The 22,794-nt window shown below is 36.8% G+C and overlaps 2 protein-coding genes across 2 annotated transcripts; both read left to right on the top strand.

The window, feature by feature from the left end:
* Positions 1-7,662: 7,662 nt before the first annotated feature.
* Positions 7,663-13,613, top strand: LOC108729923 (broad-complex core protein isoforms 1/2/3/4/5). The gene is given in 4 exon segments (XM_018459303.1): positions 7,663-7,734; positions 10,532-10,998; positions 11,001-11,534; positions 12,912-13,613. Coding segments are annotated over 3 exon segments (1,626 nt in total). The 5' UTR covers positions 7,663-7,734; positions 10,532-10,559; the 3' UTR covers positions 13,565-13,613.
* Positions 13,614-19,272: 5,659 nt separating this feature from the next.
* Positions 19,273-22,065, top strand: LOC108729896 (leucine-rich repeat and immunoglobulin-like domain-containing nogo receptor-interacting protein 1). The gene is made up of 3 exons (XM_018459252.1): positions 19,273-19,373; positions 20,111-20,233; positions 20,578-22,065. Exons 1-3 carry the CDS (start codon positions 19,356-19,358, stop codon positions 21,640-21,642), a joined length of 1,206 nt encoding a protein of 401 aa, XP_018314754.1. The 5' UTR covers positions 19,273-19,355; the 3' UTR covers positions 21,643-22,065.
* Positions 22,066-22,794: the final 729 nt, after the last annotated feature.

Here is a 22,794-nt window from a genome sequence, read left to right as displayed (position 1 = left end):
ATATATATTAATATTCAGTAAGTGTTTACTTACAAATATTCAAATATTTGTTAAGATAATTACAAATATTTATTAAGCTATAGTATAAATTTTTTTTCCAGTGTATACTTTTTTTCATTATTAGAAATATAGACAAAAAAATAAAAAATAAGTTAAACTAAAATTAAAGTTAATCTACATTGGTAAAAATTGACATATAAGAGACGTTTTTCCTTAAATTTAACGTAGATTAATTGTGGTTTAATTTTTACTCTGCACTGAAAAAAAATTTACTATGTTTTGATAAATATTTTTTTGAATACTTGTAAGTAATTTAATTTTTACTCTGCACTGAAAAAAAATTTACTATATTTTAATAAATATTTTTTTTAATACTTGTAAGTAAATTACAGTAAATAAATATTTACTCAATGAAAAAAAATGATAGTTAAATCAAATTAATGGTTCTTGTATCAAATATGTATATATTAATATATATTAATATTCAGTAAGTGTTTACTTACAAATATTCAAATATTTGTTAAGATAATTACAAATATTTATTAAGCTATAGTATAAATTTTTTTTCCAGTGTATACTTTTTTTCATTATTAGAAATATAGACAAAAAAATAAAAAATAAGTTAAACTAAAATTAAAGTTAATCTACATTGGTAAAAATTGACATATAAGAGACGTTTTTCCTTAAATTCCTAGACAGAGGGCTTTAAACCTCCTAGTAACAGGACGCTCATCTTTGGCCAATATCTAATGACTTAAAAGACGCTTTCTACCCAGCATACTTTGCTCGAGAAATGTCCTGGGTGATGTCTTCAGGACGTAGAGAGCTTTGGCAATCTGTATAGAATTTTTGTTAACGTAATGAGGTGTTCGATTGCGGGCATTCCTAATAAAAGGAATCAGTGAATCGCGTGTTGCGAGATATTCTCCTCACCAGTCATTAACATACCCGATCATACAGCGATCAACGTTACACTCGTAGATGCACGTGCACGCACACACTCATACACACGTGCACGCGATGGACATTGAACGCGCGATGGAACCGGGAACATCGCACGCATTTCCATACTCTTCGCCCACGAGAAAAGAAAAAAGATAGAGGCACGGAGAAAGAAGAAAAAAAAAAGAGAGAACCCGAAAAGCCAACTGCGCTATACCAAGCAGCTCCAAGACTTATGAGGAACCTGTTTTCCTTTATAAGATTTCCACCTCGTCCTTTCTCGCTCGTCAATGTAACACCGTAACGAAGGGAGAGTCTCCTCTTTCAGGATGCTCAAGGAGAAAAAAATTTCATGTCCCCTTACCATTTTGATCGTAGCTGCCGACTTTTGTGTCGATCAAAAATTCGATCTTAAATCGGAATCACCGTGCTTCGAAGAAAGTCGCAAGCAATGGTTGTGAAAAAGCGTTAACGAAACCTTGCTCTTGGAGGCGACGTTAATATGCCTAAATCCAAATACTAAATTAAAAAATATCTGCGCATCTTATATATATGTAATCAACATTTCTTCTGCAATTAATACTTTTTTATATTTTATTGTCAATCCTTATTTTATATTATGGAATAGTCGATGGTGCAAAAGTTTCTCTCACAGAGAGATCCTTTTCATGAGAAATAATACTTTATTTACTTTCTGAGGCTATTATAAAATATATTAAAACTGAATATATATAAGAGAGAGAATAATTAATATAATTATTTTCAACACATATATATTTCTCTTGATGATTTTCTAGCATATTAAATCCCTCACTAGTCAGGGCACACATTGAGATTATCTTTCGAAATGCGAAACGAAAAGCTTCTGATATGAAGTGAAGGTTTTCCTCAATCATGGGATTTCATAAAGGTAATCAATCACTTGTTGTGTCATAGTATCAATGTTTGTGTGTGCACAATTGACATCGTTGCCATGAGCATACATGGAAGATATACGTCATTAGATATAGAAGCTATAGCTATCAGCTAAATTTCGGCTATGAAAATAAACCATTGGCGCCACTATTTCTCTATCGCTTCTGATTCTGATATCGTTCTACGTGATATTGAATGACATTTTTTCTTGTTTTTTTATCATAATGACAAGTATTGTTCCAAGGCTAATTGTTAGATATGCTTCGCGTAAAAGTTTTTCCTCTTTAGATAAAATATTGTCTAATTACTGCCTTTTACAGACTAAGGCCTAGTTTCACACTCATTTAACTTTTAACCAAGGTTCAACTTGTTTCTCATCTCTTTCCAATTCTAAAATTAGTAAAAGACAATGAATAAGTTGAACCTTGGTTCAACTTGAACGGTTGAGAGTTAACTGTGAGTTGTGGAACTGAGCCTAAGGCGTACTATCATGTAAGGACAGAAAAAAATAAAACAAATGGAAAACGGTTTTCAGAGATAAATTATTTTCTCTGTCTAGTATAGATAGGATTTTTATTCTGTTTACTAAAAATATTGTTTTTAAAAGTGAATTGAATAAAGTCACAATCGATAAAATCACATTTCATTTACGATAGATAGATGCAACATGAATATCGCAATACATGTATTGGATATAGACGGTGTTAGTTAAGTATGTTGTCATATTCAACAGAGCAATTCTTTGGTTTATTTCAAGTAAAACAGTCCATATAAACATGTGTCCCAAACGGCTTAGTTTCCGAAATACAGGCCAATGTTCACAAATATTTGACGAAACGGTAAATTGCGTTGGAGATATCTTCCTGCATAAATATGCCTTGCTTCGCGTGAGTTACCATTCGCGCAACCGTAAACAAAGTGACAAAGTCAAAGTCAAAGTTACAAAATCAAAAATAGACTTCAGTTCTGATGTTGCTGCGGGTCAGTTAGCTTGTACATACGTTTTCGGGCCAAATTGTTTCAGTCCATCAAAATCGCAAGGTGGACATTTTCAACAATTCATCTAATTGTTTTATTTCATCAGAAGAACTGAAGTCTGTTTTTGTTTTTCTGTTTTTTACTAGTTTTTGACTAATTCAAGCTTATTGTATTTCTTTCAAATAAACAGATTATTACTACACGTTTAAATTTTTTTATTTTGGAAACTAAGCCGTTTAGGACACATGTTTATATGGACTTTTTTACTTGAAATAAACCGAAGAATCGCTCTGTTGAGTATGGCAACATACTTAACTGACACTCTGTATATTGCATCTAATCATATAGATGACAGAGATAGAATTTAGATTTATGCTATAAATTCTATACGTATATGATACATAATTTTCTATCAGATACAAAAAATAGCTATAATTCTAGTTGGAGTAGCAAAAAATTTTTTTGCGTATGCAAATAAAAGTACTTCACATAGAGAATAAATGTTATAATATTTCTCTAAATTCGCAATAGATTCCTTATCACAACAATAATTCGCTATTACATACTATTGAAGAGAAAGAACTTTTTATAAATTGTGAATTTCAGAAGGTCGACTTAAGTCTGAAATTCACAATTTCTAAAAAATTCTTTCTCTATAAAAAGTTCTTTCTTTATAATTAGTTAAAAAATATAATTATATTTTTTAACTAACTATACATTTCGCGATTTGCGCGACGAACTTTCTCGTTATCTCGGAAGAATCGATCGCAACTCGGCCATTAAGTTTAAAGATTATTATACCCGCGTATACAAATCAATTTCCTATAACGGCGTACATAATTGATTTACTAGCAAAAATATTTATATGACGCGCCGTGCGTCTATATAAATATCATAACGCAATCGTGGGATGCGTCACGAGTACAAAGTACGAAAGGCCGCACCCTGCAGCGATCAGACCAACCCGCTTGTGCACCAGTTGTTGTCATAGCCTTGTACATACATCTGCGCTACCTTCGATGTGAGGAAATTTCTCGATGGCGCAATAGGACAAAGATTCACCTTGCCATCGTCGCATTCCTCCTCTCTTTTTTTTCTCCTCCCCCCTCTCTCTCTCTCTCTCTTTCTTTTTCGCTCGCTTTCGCTCTCTCGTTTTCTCCATCTTTCCGATCTCTACGAAATCATCATTGGAGTCGTCATCGTTGTGTTAAGGAAAACGCACGCTCGCTGCCCTTGCGACGCATGCACACCAACGTACGCAAACAGATGCACATACGCGCTCCCTCTCGCACGCACAGTCCGTATAAGCGACTTTTCCTCTTTATCATAGCTCTTTAGACACGTTTACAAGATAAGACGCCGCATATTTTCGACGGGCGGTTACATTCTCGAACGGGCGGTTGCTCGCGGTTTACGATAAATAGAATCGAAAATTCAGTGAAAGCAGTATCGAAGGGAACGCAATCGAAAAATTCCACGTCTGACAGAACTCATGCATATTTTATGTTACAGTCGTAATATATTTTCCCCTCTTCGCTTCGAAATGTGCTAATATTATTTCTTTCGTATCGCGATAAAGTTTTATTACTTGATAAAAACATAAAAAAATTAAAAAATTGTAAATCAGCTAAGCAAGAAGAAGCGCCAATTACGGTCAAAATTAGTAACAATAATTTTATGTGTAATCTATTTTATTTTTAATACTTTTACTTCAGATATACATGACTGCGTGCTTATTACTTTTGAACTTGCAACACAATCAAATTGAAATAATAATAATAATACTAATTATCTCACTTAAAATTAAATTTGATCGTCAAGTTGAACAACTTTATATAATTTTTTAAAAATAATTCTATCGCATCATCGTACAATAAATAAATTTTTTTTAATTTAATACGTTTTAATAACGTCTGTGTATATTTTTTCTCGCATTCGATACTCCGGGTTTAATGAATCGGCGATCCGTTAATTACGATTCGTCCGTCTCGACTCGTCAGCTTTCTCCGCTTCCGCGTTTATTCGCTTCCTTTCTCCCAAAACTTTGCGATTTTCTCACGATACTCGAGTGGAAGCGTCATGTCATCAACCCCCGCATGGTAACGTTTAGGGCACGCGTTACGTGTGTGCGTGCTGTGGGGTCGAGTGCGTGTGTTGCCGAGTTGCTACGCACCGAAATTACATACACGCACGCAGCGGGTTCATCATAGAGTTCGGTCGTGGTCGCAATTTTCGTGACCGTATACACACACGTTAGACGTATTTTTCCCCAGTCTTTTTTTTTCGTGCGTCCGTCTCCACAATATTCCCCTTCTTGGCGCGCGCGCGCGCGCACGCTTATGCGTATATTGGGTACCACCATAAACCTTACTGTGCGGGAAGTCGACGTGGGTGTAGACTATGGAATAGTTTCCATGCATCGCACCGTGTGTAAATACGCACGCACACACTTGCGTGACCGTCTGCCTATGCGAGCGCATACAAGCGCGTGATATGTCCCGCAGGATATTGGCCTAGGAGCCGCGTGATTGGCCGATAGTGAGGGCATAGGCGAATAAGTGCGTGTGCTGTGCGTACACGCGCGTGTAGCGATGCGCCGAAACGCGCCTCACTATCACATACGCTTATACACGCACAATGGCGTAAGTTTTACATATTTTCCTCGGCGTGCGTGATCGTTCCGCGCCGTGCGCTCCCATGAATAACATTGCGACATCAAAATAGTTCGGATTCAGCAAGAAGCCGAAAATTGGAATCGCTTTAATTATAACATCGACATTAACGCTTTACTCGTTTACTTGTTAGTTTTATCAGCTTGTAACTATGTGATTTTTTTTAATTACGCTAATCTTACTGAGAATGATTCCGTTTCATCGTTAATTTAATTACAAAAATGCTGGTTATATTACAACGGTTATTTACGCAAACGATTGAATTAATTTGTCATTACAATCTATTGTTTTAATATGTCGCGATTATGAAAATTGTACAGACAATACATATTTATGTTTCTTATTTTTTATAAAGAACTTTAATATCGAGAAAGTACGAGGGAAAAACAATTTTGCTAAAATATGAAAAAATTTAACTAGGTACAGATCTGAAAATGATTTTGCTGAGTCGTCAAAATAATCATGTAGAATACTTAAGCATCGTTGCGAAACATTTTAATATTCTAGCAATCAATTTGAGCATCTCAGATTATTTTGACAAACCAAATTATTTTCAGATCTGTTTCTAGTCACATTTTTACATACATACTTCAGCAAAACAGTTCTTTCTATGTAGTTTTCGGACTAAAAAAATATATGAATAAAAAATATCGTCAACATCTGGACTTGTTTTAAAATGATTTAAATTATCGTATGATAAATATTACATAAAAAGACCGGTTTTTTGCTAAAGTATTTAAGAATTTTGCTACAGATCTGAAAATAATTTGTTGGACTATCAAAATAATTATGTAGGATGCTTAAATTGGTTGCTACAATATCAATACTTTTGGCAACATTGCTCATCGTGCTTAAACTTCCTTCGTAATTATTTTTATGGTTCAACTAAATTATTTTCAATTTTTGGTTAAATTTTTAGATGCTACAGCAAAATCGTTCTTTTTGTATAATTGTGTTAATTAAAATGTGGGTATCCACAAAATACGACTAATTTGTTGAAAGTTTTGAGATATAACGTATACGCGCAGCAGTTTCCTAAATATAACATCGGTGCAACCATCCCTCTTCATAGTTTGTATGTGAAAATGTCATAGTATAGAACTGCATACACCCACGCTTTCTCTGTCTTTCTTTCTCTCAGCACATCTGAGTTGTTCCAAACTGTTTTAAAAGCGCGTCCGAATTTCCCCTCGACTTTTTCTGATTGTGGACTTTAGACCCGAGTCTAATACAAGCGCGATTAAGAAGACGTCAAGAATTCGCATCAATTTATGAAATTTATTTCAAAACTTTTGCGTTTGTACGTCTACAAGTCGATGGTACCTCCCCATATTTTCGTCACACGTTTCCGGTGCGGCTCTCAAGCTGTCTGTATTAATTTATCTTCTTGCGAGAAGAATTACGTTAAACTTGTTAAACTTGGGGCGGGAGCCATGATCGTGGCCTTAGCGAAGGTTACGCCATTGGTGCCCCAACTGGCGCACACGAAGAAGGAGGAAACTCACAGACGTATGAACTCACTTCACCACCCCTATGACTGTCGCCGCGTGACGGGCTAGGCTGAGCTGTATGGCCAACGGCATGGTGTAAGCGTCAGTGGTCGTCGAGCAGGCAGGAAGAGAGGTTTTCTTATTCCCGGTGCGTGGACGGGTCTCTCCTGTATTGGAGAACGTGCGGCTTACTTGCGGGCGCGCATGGTCCTCCACGTCGGTGCAATCAACAACGGGGGACGGAGTGCAGTGAAATAAGGGTGCGTGAAGTAAGGAGTGCGTGTACGATTGTGTGAAGACGCACATATGTGTGTCTTCCTTTTTCTTTTTTCTCTTCTTGCGTCTTCCGTGTACGGCATGTCCATCGCATGAGGCGTGCACGCGTTATATACATAGGTAGATAGGAGCTCAGGAGGGGGAGTGAAGAAAAGAGGAGGAACCGCGGTTCCCGAATAAGCGCGTCCGAAGTGCATTTTGTGCTGTACTAGACGCTAGACGAGATTAAAAAGAGAAGGGAGGGAGGGGAAAGGAAGATCGTCTGGAATATATCGATAACGTGTAAAGGTATCCCATCGTTCCTTGATTCGCGTCTTATATACGAGAAGTCATCCAGAGGCTCACGATATAAGAGAGGAACATTAGTCTCCAGCCTGCATCTCTCTGACTGTGCTCGCTTTTATTAGATCATCGTCCAACGTTTCGTCGTCGCGAGAGAAGCGTCTACCAAATCGCTATAAGTAAGTTCAACGCACTTTTTCCTCCTCCGCTTTCAACGTTCCACGGCAAGGCGAAACTAATTCGCATCTGCTTTTTGCTTATTAAGTGCTAAGTGTAATGGGAGCATTTAAATGGTTTTTTTTCCGTAATTTAAAACGCGGTTGTGACATATAAAAACAAAACACATAAAGAGATCCTCGAGACGTTTAGAAAAAATACAAGAGTAATCGGCAATTGGAGATCTTTTCTTTATCGTTTCTTTACCATTAACAATTAGCTTACTTATCGCTTATTTAACTCTAACATCTCTGCGCTGCACTTACACTTATCGCTGCCTACGAAAAAGTTTTTTTTTCTACTTAAAGTGAGAAATTATTGAATCATTATAGATCATCTGACTTTTATTTTTAAATCGATTGTGCCTGATGTTTTTCTTTTATCTCTCTTCGTTTCGCGCGTTTGTTTTTGCAAGTTTCAGTTTGGCGAATAGATCGGTCGAGGATAATTTGCATTTGTCGACTAGATTAAAACGTCAAAATGGTTCTTTGGCACCATAGTCGGTTCCACGTACGCAGCATTTCCCGGTTCACGAGACTTCCTTATCTCTTTCTTATCATCTGCTTGCTCCTAATTCCTATTGGGTCGACTAATAAATCGGCGCGTGACTCATCCTACGCGAGAAATGCAAATATCGACTGACTTCCCCTCGCGAAGCGATTTCACCCCAGTCACGAAACATCGATCGTTTCATTTTCTTTTATTATCTCAATTATACTCGTAATTATATATATTTGGGAAGGGAAAAATAGAAGCGGAAAAATGACAGGTCTGATAAATTTAAAATGTTGAATTCACAGAATGAGAATAAAATGAATGAATAAGTGGTTTTTAATATAATATATATGTATAGTATAGAAATTGCATATTTTATGTATATTCGACATTAAAATGTCAAAAATAAATTATATAAAAATAATTAGAGATGAAAGTAGAGATTAAAGTAGATATGAATAGCAAAAGTAAAGTAATAAAAATAACAAAGAAAGATTCATATAGATCTTTGCAAGTTGTGAATTAAAAAACGTTACTTTTTCACCATTTATATCAAATTTGTCATTATCGGTCGAAATAAAAAAAATTGTGAAATTTGAAAAATTTTTGACGAAAGTGCTGCTTTTATTAATTTTATACAAAAGTACGAAAATATTTATAAATCTTTGGCAGTAAGATCGGCGAGGGATATAAATCGGTCACTGCATGATTTTTAATCACTGCATGTTGACCTGGAAGTTTGGTTCTTTTATCATAACATCTGAAAAAAAGGGTTAAGAGAAAGTAACGATCAGGTAGATTCACTGGAAAATTTTTTGTTTACGCTCGTTTTGCCTTGAGAGAAATTTTATTTATGATAGGAAATTTTTTGCTATGAATGTCGACGGCAAGGGTTAAAGAAGTCTTCATATGCATCTGTAGACAATAGGTTCAAGCAAATATTACCATTCAGTCGAGGCTCGTATATACCTACAACGCGTACGAAAATAATGAAATTTCGCGGGAAATGACATGCAATTCTTAGGGACTGCATTTGCGGATCGCGTTACAATTTCACCCGCGATGTGCAATTTTATATCTGCCTTTATTGATGACAGCTCAATATAATGCTACAGTACGTATTAATATTATAGTATCATTATACTAATACTACATATTTTGATAATATTGATTCTAAAGCGAAACAAGAAACTTTTATTATGGTAGATATTTTATATATAAAACATAATTATTGGAAAAATTTCTATACATAGAATTACTAAAATTTAAATACAATTTTTTTTATTTTGAATAAGATAGAATGCTTTTCGATACATAATGTAAATATTTTGCAACGTCTCGATATTGTGTTATCCTTATCATTATGGTCATTTTCTAGTTTGTATAGTGTTGTATTTGTACTGCTTGGGTGTTTCTTTTTCTAATCGCATTCGGACCTAAGATAAGGTAATCTTTGCTAGTTTCGAAAACAATCTCGAGACTGACAATGAGTTTTTGGATTCTTAACCAAAGATTAACGAGGAATGGCATAAAAAGAATAAATGGGCGTACTTTATCTCTTTATCGCAGACATTTAACAGTCAATTTTATAATCATTCAGATCTTGATCGTCTTGAAATGTAGATCTATTTTAATGTAAAATCTGTGGCAAAATCATCTATTATATTTCTAAATAACAAATTAACTATTTTATAAATTTTTTCGGATATAGATTATGTTAAAGATTCGTAAATTCTTTAATAGTCAGAGTAACGAAATTACGAGAAATAAATGTAGAAATTTTATGATCGATGATAAATTTCTCGGTAAGTACGAGCTCAATTTTTTCTTTTCGCAAAAATAGTAAATTTTATACAATTTTCTTATTTTCGATATTATTTTTATTTGCATAAGATCGATACCGAAATATTGTTTCAGTTTCAATCTTATTTGAAATATTGTTGATAATTCAAATGTACAACGTTCTTTCTTTTCGCCGTAAGAAACTATTGACATTGATAGGAATGGAATTTTTGTTGATTTAGTTTCTCACGGCGAAAAGAAAGAACATTGTACATTCTAGATAATAAGCTATATAATAACGCATGCATTAGAATGCAATTATTGACCTTTGATGCGCACAGACTCTTATCGCTAGATAAATTCAATGCTTTAGTTTCGATAGGGCGGGGGATTGCATATGGTGAACATTTCGATCTCGTCACTCGGCCGAGCTAGTCGAGCTGCAGTCCAACATTTCTTTGAATAGGAACGTGTTTGCTATAGATTACACAGATAATCGCCCTTGGACATCATGTCTGCTTCGCAACAGTACTGCCTCCGATGGAACAATCATCGCTCGAATCTGCTGAACGTCTTCGAGGAGTTGCTGCACAACGCGGCGTTCACCGATGTCACCCTTGCTGTCGACGACGGCAGGACGGTCAAGTGTCATAAAATCGTGCTGGCTGCATGCTCGACGTATTTCCAGACTTTGTTTCACCAACTGCCAGGCTATAATCACCACCCAATAATCGTTCTTAAAGATGTTGGGTATCCGGAGATAAAGGCGATATTGGAGTATATGTATCGCGGCGAGGTGAACGTGGCGCACGAACAGTTATCTGATCTGCTGAAGATCGCGCAAGTACTGAAGGTAAAAGGCCTAGTTGAGGAACGCGGTAGCAATACGCCGCACGATATTCGTCCTGAGGATACATCGGTATCGCCACCACCCGCTATCAGTACCAGTACCAGCTCAGCCACTCGTCGCCGCCATCTTATTACTCCCTTTACGGGAACTCGGTCTCGCAAGATCGTGGTTCAAGTCACCTGGCAAGTTCGTTACCAAGCACGTGGCTGCCGTTGCATTCCACGGGTCATCAGCTTCCAACGTCGCTCTCTTCCATCCTCGGCGGAAGTGGTAGCAGCGGCAACAGTGGCGGGTCCTACGACAACGGTATCGAAATCTCGTCGTTCAAACGCCGGAAGCTGCTGCAGCCTCCATCAGGCCTGCTGATAAATAATGACACGCCGATATTGCGCACGGTACTTGGCCAGGCTCACGTTGACAGTTCGCAGCCTCTACCGCTGCTGCAACCGGACAGCCACGAACCAGTGAACTACCGCAACGCAAACAGCAACGGATCCACGAACGACAGCGACAACCGCCGCAACAACGACCTGGCTCACGGTGAAACGACGGTCCATGCCGATGCCTCCTACGCAGACGAAGACGAAAGTCGACAACCGTCCCCGCAGTCTTACGCAGATACTTCAAGAAATTCAGGTAGCAATAGCAACTCAGATATCACAGGAGTTCCATATTATGCAAGCACAAGTTATTTAAAGTTGTATGCTTTACGTTATCTACAACATATAAACGAATTGACGAATTTATTATCCCCTGCATCATACGAACAAAAGTCAAATGGAAAAGATAGAGTTAACGGAACTACTGATAATACACAAGGTAAACAAGAAATTACAGTTTAACCCTCCGCGAATCAGGTGGGGTGTGATATACCTCAACAAGATAAATTTCTATAACTTCTTAAAAAGTACCGCGTGCGTTGCCGGTTTCGTGCAACTGGTGAGTGCGTTGTTATCAATCATACTAAATTATAGTATATTTATGATCAAGCATGAGATATACCCACATATTATCCATGTTGATTTTCCACCTAATTTGCAGAGGGTTAATAATATCACATGTAAATGAAAAACTACTTCCTTAGTAAAATATTAATATTATTATAATATGTTATATTATTACAAAGTATATTTTTACTATAAAATTTGCCGCAAGGAGATCGTGATTTGGGGCGAGAACAACCTTGTATTCTCTGTTATAAAAGTTATATCTATATTTATATTCGATTATATATATATATATATACATATAAAATATTATATTTTAATATTTTCTCTCTATAGGTAATATTATATTTTTGCTTTAATAATTTTTTTAATAAATAGATAAAACAATATTAATTTTAAAAAATTAAGTATAACAACGCTCGAAAATATTATTATACGTTTAACAACAGGATTAAACGAATAGCACTATATCAATTATGTTTGTGCAATACAATTTGATCACGTGAATGCCGAAGATAGATATTATTTGTTCAAACAAATAATGTATTTAAGACAAAGATATATATTGTTTCAAATTTAAACAATAGCACTTATTGATTTAAACATTGGTTTGTTTGGACCATTTCAAATAACAAAAAGTTTTAGATACAAAAATTTATTAAATCCAAAAAAATCTTTTTCTCTGTGCATGATATTAGAGTCCATTCAATCCTGCTATTTATATTCAGATTGTAAGAAAATTTCTTGATATACCATGTCCAGTAATGAAATTTCAAATGTCAAATGTCTAATTTTTTTTTTATAACGAACTTCTCGTTAAGTCATTAGTGTTTTAATACGGTCAAAAATGTGTGAATACCCATGAATAACTCGGTTCTGTGAGTCGAAACGTATTCATTCGTATCACTTACGTCTCATTATATAAATATATAGAAACTATTGTATTATTGTAAATTTAAAAATTGCTCGATTATTGGTCGTTATATTAATATTGAATTTTATTAATTTTATTAATAAAATTTATTAATAAAATTAAAATTTTATTAATTTTATTAATTCATCGCAGCTGCCGCGGACTGTGTCCAGCCGAAACCCGAATGGAAACGCTATAAGCAATACACTCGAGATGACATCGGCGCGGCGATCGAGGCAGTAAGGAAAGGTATGAGCGCCGTTCAGGCAGCGCGAAAATACGGCGTGCCATCGCGTACGCTTTACGACAAAGTGAAAAAGCTGGGCATCCCTACATCGCGGCCATTCAAGCGCTCAGCAAGCAACGGAGGAAGCGGGGCTTGTTTCCCGTATGGCATCGGCGCCAACGTGAACGGCGCTCTTTATGACAACAGTGCCAGCAGTGCCAATGCTCTTTCCGAGAATGAGAACGAGAGTAGCAACCTCAACGTGACTGAGAGCTTGGCCGGTACGAGTACCGCGGTTTTTGAGGCCACATATGCAAAGACGACGAAGGATTCATCGCGGGACCGCGGCGACTCAATGTCGGATTCGATGGCCCGTTGCAGCTCGAGTCCGGTGATACGTTGCGCTAAGCAAAGACAGCAGCAGCAACAGCAGGACCTGGACGATCAAGTAGAGGACTTGTCGGTGAGTCGCAAATCCGACGTTCCAGTGATAATACCGCCGTCCACTACGTCGACCCCGATTAAAGACGAGGCGCAAGAAACAGGATTGGACAATAACGATAGTGGCGATTACAGTTAACTTTTACAGCCCAGTGATGGAAGTAATAAGATACGAGTAGTTCAATTTGCAGCAAACTCAATTTAGTATTTCAAAATTAAATTTATTTTGTTTTAAATATTCTGTCTTTCGTCTCTTTTACGATTTTTTTCATACTAAACTTCCATATTAAACTTCGTAAAGTTATAATGGTCGATGAACGATGAGAAAGCCCATCAATTATGCATCTCAAAATAATCGTTTTCGCATTATATTTCCTCAATTTTTCTAATTTTTATTTTTTTAACAAATTACAATAAATTTATTTTGACGTTGAGCTCTTTATTACTCCATCTTATCGTATATTGCTTTATCCATCGTATAGTTGCAGAAGAATTTCCTTCTCGCATTTTTTTTACCGAGTGTGCATTTTCATTCCGGATAGTCGAAAATAGATTTTGCAGAATACACAAATTTGATCAGTAGAACGTAAACAGAATAAATGCAGAATATGAATATGTGATGACTGATTGACCGCAGAAACCGAGCAATATCTTCCATTCTGTAATCATATAAATGATATATTCTATTTTTATGAATTTAACGAAATGACAAATTCTGCTCGATTTCTACTGGCAATCAAATCATGTTAGCAAGCAAAACACGAAATTAACGCGAAGTAATTGTACATCAATTTGTTGCAATATTCTTCTCGAATGTGTTGGTGAAATTAGCGCAACATTTTGTTGGGACGTTTTATACGTATATCTGTAATTCTTTAGGTATTTCGATACGGTAGACGAACGTAAATGTATTTATTCCTGTTTGAACTTATATGAAAATGGATCTAAATAATCATCATGATTATCTTAAAAAATTAAATTACTAAAGTAACGATAAAATTGTTAATTATTGCAAATTTATTGATTCGTTGTTCGTGATTCGCGATTTGCGCATAGTTTAGAGCTAGCTTAAGATATATTCATTCAAAATACTTTAACGCGAATTACGGTTTAATAAAACAATGAATTGCACAAAAGAACGTGTCGCCGGCTAATGATCGTTTTCAACGCGAACAATAGCAATAAAAAAGAACGTATGTGAGAAAATTAAAAAAAAACATACGGATACAAATATTTTGAAACTTTACTCGAAAATATTTTTAAGATTAGATAAGACAAACACAAATTGTAATGGTACTATACCGCGCAACATTTGGAGATATCTTTTTTGTCTTGCGACATATTCATTTGTGCGGATACTTGTCTACCGTAATAGCATTAAAGCTTTAATAAATTGACAGTGAAATAATACAAAATTCATAAATGGAATCTCTACTATTAGGCTACATATAAAGTGTCCTTTTCTCCCCTTACTATTGTGTCAACGTAAATGAAATAAAAATTATGGGAGATATTCTATAATAATAACGTGCCAGTAATAAGTGCAAGCATGGAAACATTAACACTTTCCGAATAATAGATTACTTGCATATGTGCTGACTTATCATTTCATTATGAACTTTGTATTATTTTGTATTGTTTATTTAATAAATGTCGCTTTTTAATTTGTTAGCATTGTAAGTACTTCATCGTTGTATTTGATCGTTACTGACCACAGTTCCGGGATACGATTGCAATATTGCTCAAACATATCGACTGTAATGATAATAATAGAATACCTCATGTAAACTACGTGTTCATTAATGTAAGACTGATAAAACATAGACTTGAAATATCAAATTGATATTTATCGTATATCCAATTGAAATACTCAAACCTAATTGAGGCAAAGTATCGAGAAAGTTTCAATTCGCAATTAAACAAAGATACAAGTTTTCTGTATTATATCTGCAATACGGAAAATATTGAAGAATGCAAAAATTTATTTTTACTTTTACAGTGTGATCTTTGAAACACGAAATATAAACACTCAAATTATTAATTTATAATTGTTTAGCATCTTGCGTACATAATAACATAATATATATTTCCATTTTTAAAACACACTAACTTTATATTAGTTTTGACATTTTTTAAATTTCGTGATTTAATTTATTTACTTTTATTTCAAAACATATATTTATATATGGAATAGAAGATGGCTAAACAAATTACGTTTAATTAAAAACGCATTGTAAAATATACCGTTGCATTCAAATATGCTAAATGCGCATAAAGAATAGATTAGAAAGGTCAACGCTTAATAATTTTTCGTTGATATTTTGCCTCTCTATGTACACCAAAGTTACACCGAGCATTTCTACCTCAATATATAAGTCATTCCATATTTATCGCAATAAAATTTTTATAGAAAAGATATTTACAGAACGTATATGAAATAGTGCAAGATAATGCAGTACCTGCCCGCCATGTGATCAAATGCATCGTTTAGCAAATGCAAATAAATCCAAACAATGTAAAGATCTCTGAAGTTAAATTGTCACCGTTAATGTATTACGTAAGGCAACTTGAAGCCTATATAAATGTTTTATTTACGAGTGCGTATATTACTTTATTTTAGTCATTGTTATCGCTACGCATTATTATTTTTTATACCAATTACAGAGTGCACTGTAAGCATAATAGTACAAGTAGCAAGTAAACGTTATTGTTAGGCTTTAATAAATTTTACTTCAATCAAGAGTGTAACGTGCACTAATTAGATATTCGTCGAGCGATATAAGAAGTATACGCAAGATATCCTATTTTGATGATTTTTCACGTAAAAGAATTTTTATTAATCGCAAACCTTTCCTTTCCTTTCTCTTTTTATCCCGATAAGTTTGATTTCTTTCTTCGGCTTATTTAACATATGTTTGTATGTTGTACTCTCTTTTCCGAAATATCTACTTGCAAATCAAACTGGGATAGCTTGACGAGAAAGATGTAGGATAACTAATTAAGAAAATATACACGTATTCATTCGCATGTACGGATACGAGTACGTTGTTTTAAAAAGCCGATTAGTTTATCAGAGTATATCGTGCAGCGTTGATGCGAGAGCACATTTTATATAATCGGTATATCTATTTTAATAATCCACGTGTGTGTGTCTGCGGAGCGCATTTCGAAGCACTAACGCGCCTGTAAGCGCGTCTTTTAAATATGATACATACATCGTGAGGTTTTTCTCTCAGTACGTGCCTTCATTCGTTGATTAATCTTTACGATGTGAATGCGGTGCGTTAATTATTAGTGTTGATTTTATACCGTTTATTATCAGCCATCACCATGTTCCATAAAATAGATAGTCCATTAGTACGTGAAACTCCATTATCTCTCACTCGTGACATTTTGATCTTTCTCTTTGTTCGTTTATTCGTACAATTTGTAAATATTCATAAGCGGACAACGACACTTCTAACAATTAGCGGTGTAAGACTGATTGTAAGACTGATTTTTTTTACTACGTTGACCTACACGCACACGCACAATGCGCGCCCACGTATATATGTATATGACGCGCGTATAAATAAATAAATATATATATCTAAAAATGTACAAGTATATAGATTTATTTGTGCATATATTATAATATATATATATTATACGAAAAATCACAGCGAAATATATATATTATATATATTATATATTTACACACTTGGTCCCACGAAATATATGTTATCAATAATTGTACAAGTTTGTTACGAAATAAACCATATAATCTTATACACTCCGTTGTTGCTTATTAATCAATCCCGTTAATTGAGTTTACCTTGATTAGAGAATACATACGCGTGGTATGTCGAGTTCAGTGATCCGCACCGTACCTCGCAATTCCGATCGTTTTGTGCCAGTGCAGCGTACCACGTTCTTGTGCACTCACGTGTGTATGTGTGCGCGAGCAATGGCGGATTAAGGCTTTCGAAGCTCTGTAGTCACAGCGTAATGAGATAATTCTTCTACAGGGTGTCGCGCGAAATTTCTTTAGCTACATCCTACAGTCGACGATGGAGGAGTTAGAGGAATTTAAGTGATTTAATCATTACGACTGTCAGTGACACTTTTTCTCGTATAATAAGATATCCCCAGATAGCAACATCTATCTTGATGCTGGCATGTTGCTCGCAAATAAATAAGTGTACGTTTCTATCAGAATTGCAGCATTTGTGGGTAAATTGATGCCTTCACGATATGACAGCTTTAGGAAGCAACTTGTCCACAACTTTAAAATCTTCATCGTCAAAATTCATGCTGTTGCCGTCATGTTGTCTTAATAATCTATAGGGTTATACAATGCTATCATATTGCCGATAACGCAAGCTAAGTTTGATGCTGCTATCTTACCATTAAACTATTGTGCGATATACATATATGTACATCGTTGCTAATGTTGGTAGATTCATAATCGTTGAAGACGTATGGCAAGTTGCCAGCATCATAGACAACATTTATACGGCTTGATTTACGTCAAAGTTATAACATCGATGTTATGAAACTGGCCAATCACAGTCGTTCCATTCTCTTCAGAGGAATACCTATAATTGGCCAGTTTTATGACGTTAATATTATAACTTCGGCGTAAAAATGAACCGTGTAAACGTAATTATAAGCAATTACAGATTTACAATTACGATTTTGCTGAGACACACTCGGTCTCCGCAAATCGCGATTTAACAGCATACACACATGCACAAATATTATATTTATTTTTCAAACGTTTATACATTTTTCTTACGTATTATTTTTAAAAACCCTGGCGAGCGAGAGAGATAAAATTTTAATAATAGAATTATTTTCATTATAATAAAATTGTTGATCTGAATATCGAGGGAAATAAAATACGATATTCGCGATGATTGATCTAGAATTAAGTAAATAAGCAAATAAGAACGCACACAAACGATTGAAAACGATTTCGCGAAACTAGAAATGAGATGGTAACAGTGAGGAGAATGGGGGAAGAGGAGTGAGCTTTAATCGAATTCTTCGAATGCATCAGGTATGTACGTCGAGGAAGTCCTCTAAATGACGAAACGACTTGCGTGGCTCTCGCAGCGTAGTTTCGGGTTCTCGACAGGGATTGCGGAGGTAGCGCAAAGCAGAAATACAGGAAAGGGAAGAAAAACAGGGAAGGATGGGAAGGAAAAGGATAGATAGAGAGAAACACAGTTACGTCCCGCTAATAAGCTTCATTCCTCGATACGCGCGCGGGGAGAATAATTATGGGGCTTGCGCAGTGCGCTCGAGTCTTTGGACGACTGCAGGGGGTTGAGAAAGGGGGATGCGGGACGAGGGGGCCGAGTTGCCGAGAGGGTGAACCGAGGAGAAATAAAGCCCCGAGCCCAGCCGGCGAATGCGGCCGCGCGCGCGGATGCTGAAATCTCGCTCCGCCCGCTCGTCGTCGTCCACGTCGTTCACGTCATTGTTCACCATCTCGTCGTCTACGTTCTTATCATCGCGGTCCCGCATCTCGCGCGTCGAACGACCGTCGCGAAACGTTCCGCGAGAGAAAGAGAGAGAGAGAGAAAGGAGAGAGCGAATAGAACGCGGATTATCGCGTTGGCAGATACGCACGTGCGTGCGTGCGTGCTTGCGGTTGTGCGTGCGCGAGGGGGTGCGTGTGGGTTCTCGCGCGTGGACATTCCGGGGGTTGAAGAGAAAAAACCCCGGCGGCCGCTGGTGCGTTGTGTTACGCGTCGTGTGACACTCTCGATCGGCGATGCCCTTGTTTCATCCCTAGCCATATATATGTATCTGTATATATAAGAACAAATATATATATATACATATATACATACGCATACACACACGCATCTCGCCTACATCGCCTCGCGTGACGTTCTCACCCCGGATATGCCGAGGCATGCGCCGTAAAAATCCCGGGATTGATGTATCGCAGGGCGCAGGTACGCAGCCCGGCATGCGATTGCGGTGCATACGCACCGCGTCTCGTGCGTTTGCATGCGTTCGTATCCTATTGGTATGCCTCGATCGGCTTACGATCAGGCATTGCTGACGTGATACTTGAATAAATAAATGTTAGATTGGTGCGAGTCTCTTATTTTCATTTGGACTCCGTGCTAGAAAAGAGGAGATTGAAAGAGGAGATTGAAAAGATTTTTTTTTTAAATGAAGAAAAAGAGTACATTTTCAAATTCTCATCGACAATTTTGCTCCGATTTCGTTTCAATTTCCATTTCATATTTGGCAAATACGCACTAATCTAATAACCAACGTATCATGCAGTCTTAATTAAATTACGAAAAATATAGCTTTGGATTTTTTGTTTTTACGATACGTTATTGCCTAAATATGATTTGACTTAAAAATGCTTAATAAATATTTTTCTTGCTCCTTTTCCAAATTTTTGTTTTTTTTTCCTCTCTAAATGCTACAATTAAAAATTATTTATACTTGTTTTCATTTGTCCTTTTAATCTATTCTTGTCCTTATTTTCCCAGAGATTATTTTTCCTATATTTTCTTAGAGAAGTACGAATTTAACTGGATTTAAAAAATTAAAACTGTATATATACTGTTATAAAATAAAAAAAAATATATACAATGCGTTCAGCATATAAATGAATGTACAGGATATTTCTTTATATACTTTATACATAATTGCGCGTATTTTAATTTCCTAGATCTGCATTTACTACCTGCTATGCATAGCAGCAGTGAACTTGACGTATACCTCCGACTTGGAGATTACGACGACGAGAAGCCGGGACTGTCCACTAGAATGTATTTGCCTTTCTCCGAAACAGGTAGAAAGCAACATCTCGTAACACGCATGCTTCTTAATTTCGCAAGAATACGCGGGTCTTTCTAATATTTTATAATCACATAAAAAAAGGAGAGAGAAAAAAATTCAAGCGGAAACGTATATTCATTATTTTCCGCGGAAATTCTCGCAGGCTTTAAAGGGAACGCTCGAGGTCTTTAAACCTGGAAATGAAGTTTCGATAAACCAAAATGGCATTTTAAAAAATGTTGTCAACCAGCTTTTGTCGTAAACGTCACAATGGGTAGTAACTGTAACCATTTCCACGTTCGCGTGCGTGTCTTCGCGAGCTCCTGAAATAAAACACGGCTTAATTCTGTTATACAGGTACTCTGCAATACAGGTGGCCTCGAGGACATCCCGGCGCAGCAGTTACCGGAGAGCGTAGAGGAGCTGTCGCTGACGAAGAACAACTTCCCGGTAATAAAGGGTGATGCATTTGCGGGTCTCCGGGTGCTACGTAAGCTCACCCTGGACGGTAACAACATCTCCTCCATACGACCATTCGCGTTTCGCGGTTTGAATCGGCTGCGTGAATTGTCGATCCAGCACACCCCGTTGCCGTACATCGAGAAGTTTTCGTTCGCCGCGCTGCAGAACGTCTCGGTGCTGCTGCTGGCGAACAATAAGATTCGCTACGTCGAGGGCTACTCGTTCGCCGGCACGTCGAACGTAAACGTGATCCTGCTGAGCAACAATCCACTACTGACGATTCGCAGCCACGCGTTTGCCGGTCTCACCAATGTTAACAATCTCATCTTCCCGTCCGGCATCCGCACGATCGAGCAGGACGCCTTCGACGGCCTCCAGCACGTCGGCCAGCTCAAGCTCAGTTACATGGATCTGTTCGGGCTGCACGCCTACACCTTCCGCGGCCTGTCGCACGTGCACTCGATCTATATCCAAGAGAGCGATCTCGGCGTGGTGCAGAGGAACGCGTTTACCGGTCTCGTTCACGTCGGCCGTCTCAATGTGCTCAACAACAAAATCGACCTGATCGAGCGTTTGTATCTGCGCCACGAAAATTACATCGAGGTCCTACGTTTCCACGGTAATCACGTGCTGGAGGCACCGCGCCAAGCCAAGGACGTCGTTCTCGAGGTAGATACGGTCAGCGCGGTCGATAATCATTTTCCTTGCGACTGCCAGGCGCACAACGTTCTCGAGAGCGATTTCGCCCGCGGTAACAGTGTCGAGTTTCAACGCCGTAACTATTGCATTTCACCGTTCGAGTACAATGGCAAGCCCATGAACGTCGTCGACTTCGACCTCGTCGCGCGATGCCACGATAACGTGATCCAGGACAACCTGGGCTCGGGCGTCATCGGGGTGTCCCGTTTCTCAGCGCTGCTGCTGATTGTCTTCCTGTTCTCGACAAATTTCTTCCGATGAGCGTACTCGCAACTCTTCCTATTTTTCGATTATCATTCCGCGATTTTCATGCTCAAGGCGACGATAATTTATGTGCTCTTACGACTTGTATCGAGAGATCTTCCTTCTTTGCCATCTTCCTCGACGGAATCTTCCTTTTGCTGCGGAGTCTTCATTATTCGGTAAAGTTGACGAAGCGAGAAGACGTTTCGTACGAATTTCGTTATAGGGGAAGGCCGGATGGCATCGGACATTTTAGGTTTCTTCGAGATTTCATTTTTTTGGTACAACAACAAAAATTAATTGTATTATACGTTATATGAATCATTATTCTTATCTTATACCATAACACTTCTTATCGTACTTTTTTAAAACTGAAATAGCCAAAATTTTTACATTTTTAAACATCATTATATTTTCTTGTTTTTGTAAATTGGAGAATGGTATCGGACTGAAATATTTAAGAAAAACATGTTTGGTAAGTGTCACTATTATTTGTGCATGACTCTATACTATCTCCTACCCCGCTTCAGTAGCTTTTACTCTATTTCCTTTTTTAAACAGAATATTATTCTTGTTTCTTTTATTGTTATTTTCTTATTTCTTACTTTCTGAACGGCTAATATCATGTTTTCTCTTCTTTCTATTTTCTTCATATCTTCCTTAGAAAAAACAGCTATCAGAAGGCTGTCCGATACCGCTCGCCACCTTTATTGTTCGATATCACCCGAATGATGCGCAACAAAAAAAACAACGTGCAACTTTAAAACAAGAAAGATTTAAAACTCACAGTTTAAAGAATAATAGGTGCTGTTTATATTGGTGAACTAAAAACGAAATTCGACTTACATTTAATGCGATATGATTGGTTGATAAAGTTACTCCGTCGCCTTAATAACAACTACTCAACAAAATGCACAATAGGGAGTTTTTGCAATAACGTGAATCCTGATACGGTGAACGCTAAAGTCACGTTATTCTTTTTTTAATTAGTTGTTAAGAAGAAGATAACGTGACCTTAGCGTTCACCGTATCTGAATAAACTACAAAAATTCCCTAATAACTCACAAACATTACCTCTATTCTCAGTATGGAGAGAACTCTTCTGATTCTCACATGCAGATGCACTTACCAGTGACTTGATAAATGCTGCCACACGTCTAAAATTCTAAA

The sequence above is a fragment of the Mycetomoellerius zeteki genome, unplaced genomic scaffold, assembly GCF_001594055.1.
Source record: "Mycetomoellerius zeteki isolate Tzet28-1 unplaced genomic scaffold, Tzet1.0 scaffold119, whole genome shotgun sequence".
Lineage (NCBI taxonomy): Eukaryota > Metazoa > Arthropoda > Insecta > Hymenoptera > Formicidae > Mycetomoellerius > Mycetomoellerius zeteki.
This window is presented reverse-complemented; position numbering and strand designations above follow the sequence as displayed.